The sequence below is a fragment of the Gossypium arboreum genome, chromosome 9 (assembly GCF_025698485.1).
Source record: "Gossypium arboreum isolate Shixiya-1 chromosome 9, ASM2569848v2, whole genome shotgun sequence".
Classification (NCBI taxonomy): domain Eukaryota; kingdom Viridiplantae; phylum Streptophyta; class Magnoliopsida; order Malvales; family Malvaceae; genus Gossypium; species Gossypium arboreum.
In genome coordinates, this window is record NC_069078.1 from 13,495,492 (window position 1) to 13,504,353 (window position 8,862).

The following is an 8,862-nucleotide window of genomic DNA, read 5'->3' on the forward strand; positions in this document are numbered from 1 at the left end:
GATATTCTCTTCACATCAATACACACCATATCTAGGCAACAGCAAAAGAGACAAAAAAATCCCATTCATGTCATTCTTTCCATACACTCGATCATTCTAAAAGCAAACAACAAGACTAACCTTTTAACCATTTCCTGATTTTGCTGACTGAAGACCAAATATTGGAGTTGGAATCTGATAAAGCCGGAGACCTCAAACTCAAAGTGAAATCATTATCTGTCTTATAAAATCAAACCATGATCTTAACCTTTTAACCTACTTGAATTTTCTTTTATCCTAATAGATTTAAAAGCATTCCCTAAGTGTTTTGTAATACCCTTACCCGTATTCATTGCCAGAATAAGGTACGAGGCATTACCGGAGTTTACGAATTAAATTTTTTTTTATATTCAATATAGCCCCTTTATAAATATCTAACCTTCCCTGCAATATTAAATCGAGACCAATCCACATCAACCAAATCAAGTCAACATATTTTCAAGATAAATTCATGCATATTTATAAGATAACGTCATCACATATCTAAAACCAGGTTTGTTAACCATACTAATGGCTAACTTTACATTCATTTCACGTTAATATTTACTTTGTTAGCTTATACATGCCATTGATTTCCAAAATAAAGTTTCTTTATATACCGAAATCCTGAGGTTGACAGTGTGATGTGTCTCCGACCAAATCCGACCTCCGAGCTCTTAACACTACAAAACAGGGAAAAAGGAAACGGTGTAAGCACTTTGTGCTTAGTAAGCTCATGTAACAAGAATTATACTTACCTAATATTTTCAATACAATATAATAAACATTCATATATCCATTCAATGCATTATTACCCTAACATGCACAAACTCAACATTCAAGTTAGTACAATAATTTTCATGTATCAATAATATATACCATGACCATGATTTCCATTTCCTTGTTATTTTTCCATATTTATCCCGTTGAATTTCTTGGAATTTTCGATGGATTTTCAGAGATACACTTTTAGTGTACATTTCCGGGTCCGTCAATTCATATTCATATGCGCACATATCCATTTCAGAGAGCACACTCCCGCGAACCTCAACCTTGCAACGGGATTACCAGTCCAAGCTAAATCCCCTGCAATATAAACTCATAGAGTATTGTCGGGATTACCAGTCCAGGCTAAATCCCCTGCAACAACAATTACTCTAATGAGCTTGGATCTGAATTACCAGTCCAAAGCTAAATTCAGACCCTAATTCGGATTACCCGTCTGGGCTAAATCCATTTTACACATATTCTTCGGGAGGGCTATATCAAGATAGGATCACCCGTCCGGGCTAGATCCTTTTTACCGTCAATTTCTTTTCAGAGATCGATCGAATTTTCCTTTCATTCAACCGGGATTTCTTCCCATTTTATCAAATATATCAATGTTTCATAAATTTTCATACAATGAACATTCAAATCATTTTCACATAAATAACATACAATCTCAAGCATTTAAGAATATAATTCAAGTTACATGAACTTACCTTGATACTTGTTTGTAAACAATAAAAATCTACTAATCCCGAACTTTTTCCTTTCCTCGATCTAGCTTCGTATTTGAATCTTTCGGATCTAAATAAATAAATTTAATTATCAATTTAATACATTTCATGTTCATATGCAACATTCTCTATAATTCAACTATTATTTATAGTTCATTCAAAGCTGTCTACTTGAGTCATAGTCACTAAATTATTTATAACTTGAGCTACGGAACTCAAAATTAAGATCCGTTAATTTTTCCTGAAACTATACTCATATATATTTTTACCATAAAATTTTAAGAATTTTTGGTTTATCCAATAAGTACAGTTTATTCTTTAAAGTCACCCCTGTTCTGCTGTCGACAGTTCTGACCCTTCTTCACTAAAAATTAATTATCTCTTCATACAAAATTCAAATGATGTTCTCGTTTGTTTCTCTTAAAAATAGACTCATTAAGTATTCTATACATATAAATTTAATCCCATAATTGTTTTTCTTCAATTTTTTATGATTTTTAAAAGTCAGAACAGGGGAACCCAAATTCATTCTGACCTTGTCTCACAAAATTCATTATATCTCAAAATTTACAAATCCATTGCTTATACTATTTCTTCTATGAGAAACTAGACTCAATAAGCTTTAATGAAATATTTTTTTCATCTTCTAATTCGATTTATACAATTTATGGTGATTTTTCAAAGTTAGTCTACTGCTGCTGTCCAAACTGTTTTTGTGCAAGCTGTTTATTACCATTTTTCCCCTAAGCTTTTAATAAATGATAATTTCGTCCCTACTCAATTAGCCTCTAAATTGAGATGATTTTTCTCAATTAATATTTTATTCTATCACCTTAAACTAGTTTACAACCTTTAGGAATCAGAATTTCAGCAATAGACTTTAATTCTAAGCATTTTCACAATTAGGTCCTAAAAATCAATTTCTATTGAAATTACCTAATAAAATCATCTCATAAACAAATTAAAGCTTTAATTTCATTCTATTTCATCATAAACTTACAGCACTCAACCATGGTGACTTTCAATTTCATCCATGAAATCAAAAACTAATGAATTTAATAGTAGGACCTAGTTGTAAAAGTCTTAGACACACAAAAATTACAAGAAAAAGGCAAGTATTAACTCAATTGGTGCAAAAATTATGAAATACCAGCTTAGAGAACCCTCCTATGGCATTTTTAGCTACTGGAATTGAAGAGAAATGAAGAGAAATCTAGATATTTCCTATTTAGTCCTACCTTTATTTAGTTAATTTTGCAATATTCTAATTTTACCCTTAATTTATCAATTTTTCTGCTGATTTCATACCCTTGCCGTCCAGCCCAAATAACTTTTGGGTCTAATTGCCTTTTAAATCCTTTCTCATTAGACTATTAAGCTATTTAATCATTCTAGCAACTTTTACACCTATTACAATTTAGTTCTTTTCATTTAATTGACTACCCAAACATTAAAATTTCCTAACGAAATTTTAATACCACATTAATAACATTTCATAAATATTTATAAAATTATTTTTGACTCGGTTTTACGAGATAGAGGTCTCGATACCTTGTTTTTTACCCAATTTCTTCAATAATTTCTTTTTCTATGTAATCACTAAATCGGTAAAAATTTTCTATCAATATTTTCATACGATTTTCCTATCATATCAATTTTCAAGCAAAAATATTGAAATAAATTTCTCTTTAAATCGGATCTATGGTTACGAAACCATTGTTCCGATAACCTTGAATTTAGGCCATTACATGTTTCCCCTTCCTTATTTTTTTTGTGCATGGAGGAGCACATAAAGAATTAACTCCTCTATGTCTATTTCTCATACATGGGAGATCAACAAAATACAATCAAGTAACACATACAACACTATTCATCATGAATCAATAAATGCAAAGCAGAGGATAAAAATAAGTAATCCTACCAAACAAAGAATTAGCCATTTCATCCATATTACAAAATTAAGGGTGACCACAAATCACCTATCTTTGCTAACATCTATTCCAGCGTTGTAATATAAAACAAACAATCTAATAAAGAAAAGTGGTTCAAAATCAAATACCCATAAAATCAAACACATCAAAAAGCCCAATTCAAACACAAAATGTAACACCCCTAACTCGTATCCGTCGCCAGAACAAGGTTTCGGAGCATTACTCGGATTTACATATCATTTAGCAAAAATTTCTGTTAAATACTTACCGATTCAATGTATCCTATAGATAAATATATTATTATTCAATCAATAGCTTGGCACTTGTCTTAGCATCAATCAACATTATTAGTATACTTACGCATATTTTATATAAACTCAACATTGATATACTTATTTTCTCAACACGTCACACTTGAGTTTAATAATTGTCTCCACCTACATAATTTCCTTGTATCAATAAATCAAAGATAATCATATATGTGCATGTCATGAAATATATCATTCTCTTACCGTTTAAAATCATTTATTTCATTATATTAAAATTTCATGTACCATAATTTCCATATATTTCACGTATATTTATTCCGATAATAATTCATATCAAACTTAACATAAATCAAATTCTATATGCACATACTTTCCACACCATGTGTCCATATAACATGTACAAATTATTATATATATACTTCAAGCATATATGGTAATAATTCATTTTGTATTCATATTGTTTCATATTATATGAATGTACTAGTATTTCACATTCAATCCAATATAACATACAATTTAACATATTTTCATGCTCAATTATGATACACAAATTTACCTGACAAAATTGCAAAAATAACCTGATTTAGGGGCATTTTGGTAATTTTTTATTTTCCCCGATTTTCATCCGATCTTGATCTAAATTGATAATTCCATTCAATTTATTAATTTAGACAATAATTCAATTCATTTCCTTCAAATTGGTCATTTTTGATATCCTTACAAAATTGCCCCTAAAATTTTACTTTTATTCAATTTAGTCTCTGAGCCTAAAACATACAAATTAGTCATGCTATCTGAATATTCATACATATTCTCCTCCTCCTCCTCTCCATTCCTCATCTGTAATTTATATAACATGCTACAAGTAACATTATCAATACTTTCACTATTCACTTATATGTATATTCAAAACTGTTCATTTGCGTCATAGTCACTAAATTATTTATATCTTTAGCTACAGACCTCAAAATTAAGATCAGATAATTTTCCCTAAAACTAGACTTACATATATTCTTACCATAAAATTTTCAGAATTTTTGGCTTAGTCAATAAGTACAGTTTATTCTTTAAAGCCACTTTTATTCTGCTGTCTGACAGTTCTGACCCTTCTTTACTAAAAATTAATTATCTCCTCTTACAGGATTCAAATGATGTTCTCATTTGTTTCTCTTGAAAATATACTCAATTATAATTCTAAACATATAAATTTAAGCCCCTAATTATTTTTATCCAACTTTTTATGATTTTCCAAATTCAGAATAGGGGAACCCGAAATCATTCTGACCTTGTCTCACAAAATTTATCATATTTCATGATTTAAAATTGTATTGCTTACACTGTTTCTTCTATAAGAAACTAGACTCAATAAGCTTTAATTTCATATTTTATTCAATCTCTAATTCAAATTCCAAATTTTTTTGTGATTTTTCAAAGTTAGCCTACTGCTGCTGTTCAAAACTGTTTTAGTGCAAGATATTATTTACCATGTTTATAACACCCTTATTCCCTTTCTCTACAATATTTCCCATCACTTTCTCCTATTTCCCTTCACTAACTCATCAAGATCATAGAACCTTATATAAGAAGACTCTACTATAACATTATTTCCATGTTTTCTCAATAATAACAAACTTAAAAATATATTGAAATATTGATGTACTTACCTTGTTCTATTGATTCCAATCTTTAATTTATTTTCTCTCTCCTCCAGCTTCTATTCCTTGAATCCAATTTGATATTTTAACTCCCCATAGTCTCCTTAACATTTTTCTCCCTTGGTAGCTATGGAAATTCTTTTGATTTTTAGGTGAAAATAGTGAATTTTTTATAGAAGGACTAAATTGTAAAGAATAAAAAGTTTCTTTCTTCTCCTTTCTTCTTCCTAACGTGATTGCATGGAAAATGGGTGAGAATTTCCTCATATTTCTTTCTTTATATATACTAATAAAATAATAATAAAATAATAAAATATCATATATAAAAAATCAAATTAAAATATTAATAACTAATATTTAATTAATTAATTAATCTAAAATATCTCCAACATCATCATTACTTTCTAAATTTCCCTCTCTTCCAATTGACCATTTTGCCCTTTGTGATCTTTTAAAATTCCATTATTGAGTCATCACTTAATTTTGGTAAATTACAAGTTAGTCCCCATAATTCTTCACCTATTCAATTTGGTCCTAATTCATCAAATTTTCCTTGGTTTCTAGATCCTTCCACCCTTAAAATATTTTCACTATTAGCCCTTCAAATTTTTATATTTACACTTTAATCCCTCAAATTTTGAGTATTTACTTTTAGGCCACAAAACTTTTCTCACTTCTACAATTTAGTCCTTTCTTGAATCAATATGTCATAATATACTTCCCACTGACATAACTCAATTTTCCTTTTCTTGTCACTTTATTTCCTTATTTTACTATATTAAGAGTAATATCTTACTGTATAAATTTTCGGGGTGTTACACAAAATCATTAACTCCATCACAAATTGAACCTGATCAGGATCCCATCTAATCAATTCCACAAAGAATAAAATTCATTTAAAAAAATACAAACAAACCGAATTGCCGACTTAATAGATCTATTGAAGTCTAGGACTTAATTAAAACTACCTACTTTAATCTCACATCAATTCGAAAAGCTTTCTTTTCAATTATTATCGGGGAACAACCAGAGGGAAAAAAGAATATATGAAAACAAAAATGTTAATACATTTTGCTAAGAAGCAAGCAAACAAGCCATATAATTCTAAAACGGTTCTAAATTTCTTATTATTTCCCATAGTTAATTGTCTCACAGCCTATTTTGACAATTGAGTTTTGAACTTAAATCGACTAATTTCACTTGAAATGGCAAATCGCTGAAGGGAAGTAGACGAAAAAATTGAAGAGAAAAATCACCAAATTGTTGAGAGTTTCATTTTTGAAAAGACTAGAAATGGCTAGGGCCTTTTTCTTTTTGTCAACAAAACTACTGCTAGCTGTTTTTGATACAAAGATGAATCCTAGGCCGGGGACGCAATGAAGGGAAGGGAAGGAGAAGGAGAGAGCGTTTAGCAAGTTCTGATGCTGGGATGTGAAGAGGAAAAACTTCGGAAAATATCTTACTGAAATAAAAAGGGTAAGACATTTTCCCCAAAAAAGACCTCCTTTTCCCGTGTTTTGTATAATGTTTTACCGTGGAAAATTATTTTCAGCCAAACAAACATTGGAAAAGGCTGAAAAGCTTTTACAAAAAAGCTTTTACAGGTAAACAAACGGAGCCTAAAACTTTTCCAATAATCATGCTAAAATAGATTTTCCTTTTAATTGTTAGGAAGTTACTTTTTTAAAAAAATTATATGTTTAACTATTTGGACTGGTGATATCACTGCAAAAGTAGAGAACCAAATTATGTCAAATTAAAACATAAATATTAAATCTCAAATATGAGTACAATAAAAGAATAAAATATACTTTGACTATTATTTTATATTAAAAGAAAAAATAAAATAGTTGTATATGTATCATGGAGAAAAGCCTAGGGAACCGATTTTATTCAAGATACATAATTTTTCTTAGAAAATATAGTTTTAACCCACAAAAAGTTATCTCTATATGATAAGTTAAAAGTGTGTACTTTTCAAAAAATAAAAATTCAACCTCAACATTTTAACTAAAATTGTTGTGGATAAAAACAATATAAATCAACTAATGTTATTAAAAAAATAGAATACAAAATATGTCAAATTAAAATAAAGATTAAATTTCAAGTGCGATTCTAGTAGAGAGATTCGACTTGAAATTTGACCACTATAGAGGTATAATAAAATATTAAAAATAAATATTTAAAAAGAGAGTCATGATAATTTTTAATATTATTTATGTAATAAAAATAGTACACTGTCAGTGTACTAAATACTCACTTTTTTATTATATTCTAAAAACAAATGACATTCAACCCATACCCACTTTTAGAAATTTTTTACTCAAAAGGTAATTATCATTTAAAATTTTTGACTGAATTTAATATAATTAATTAATCTAAAAAGAAGTTAAATAAAAAATACATTAATAAAATTAAATAATTAATTAAAAAATCACTCGCCACTTTTTCAAAAGAGTTAATTTGAATGTATGTCAGTTATAAATTTTCTTTAATTACGAGCAATTTGGCCCAAGCAACAAAACCATGGGCCCAAAGAGGACATTACAGGCTTTTCAAGGTCAGAAACTGACATCCATTAGGGCTTGGGCCTGCTTCATTTCCATTTTCTGGAACATCTCTCGGAACAATGACAGATGCTTACGCAATTAATTTATCCATAAACTTCTGGAACTTGTATTAGATAATGTTAAAATAATACTTGTCGACAACCTAACTTCTTTAGTGATTAAAATGCAAGAAATTATAACGACAGAAGATCGTAGAAGAACATATGAAACTATTAGTTTCATAGTAAAAATCAAGAAAGTTCAAGAGACAGCTTATTCATCCTTTAAATATGATAAGTTCCATTTGTACATTATATTCATCATTACTGTATTCCCATTTCATAGAATCCAGAAGAAAGATGGCTCTCATCTCCCAATTATTTGGCGATGAAATTTACGACCCTTTCCTTTCAATGGTCAACAAATGTCCAGTCCTTAACACCCCAACAGATTGGAAAGAAACCCCAGAGGCCCATGTGTTCATATCTGATCTTCCGGGGCTCAACAAAAAGGAAGTGAACGTTGAGATTGATGATGAAAGGGTGCTCAAAATATATGGAGAAAGGAAGGAGGATAAAGATGATAAAAATGTTAAGTGGCATAGAGTTGAGCGTTGCAGAGGCGAGTTCCGGAGGAGTTTTTGGTTGCCGGAGAATGTGAAGACCGATGGAGTTAAGGCATCAATGGAGGATGGTGTGCTTGTGGTGACTGTCCCCAAACAAGAAGTGAAGAAACCAGAGAAGAAAATGATTGAGATTGAGGAGATCAAGTGTTGAGTGGAAGAGATTTGAGAAAATTTTCATGTTTGTTTCAGTGTTTTCTTTGGTGTGTTTCATGTGTGTTGTTGTTGCTGCATTTTCATGTAATGTGTATGCTTCTGGCATGTAATACATGCATGTAAAGTTATGAATAAAATGTTTACTGGTTTCTTTTGAGAA

General features: G+C 29.7%; 1 protein-coding gene across 1 annotated transcript; it reads left to right on the forward strand.

Moving 5' to 3' along the window:
* Positions 1 to 8,138: 8,138 nt before the first annotated feature.
* On the forward strand, positions 8,139 to 8,862 carry LOC108456292 (18.1 kDa class I heat shock protein-like). Its single transcript, XM_017754887.2, has one exon. It carries the CDS (start codon positions 8,215 to 8,217, stop codon positions 8,698 to 8,700), a length of 486 nt encoding a protein of 161 aa, XP_017610376.2. The 5' UTR covers positions 8,139 to 8,214; the 3' UTR covers positions 8,701 to 8,862.

What these genes read in the sequence shown, in the direction of transcription:
- LOC108456292 (XM_017754887.2), top strand. Translation starts at nt 8,215, where the DNA reads ATGATAAGTTCCATTTGTACATTATATTCATCATTACTGTATTCCCAT.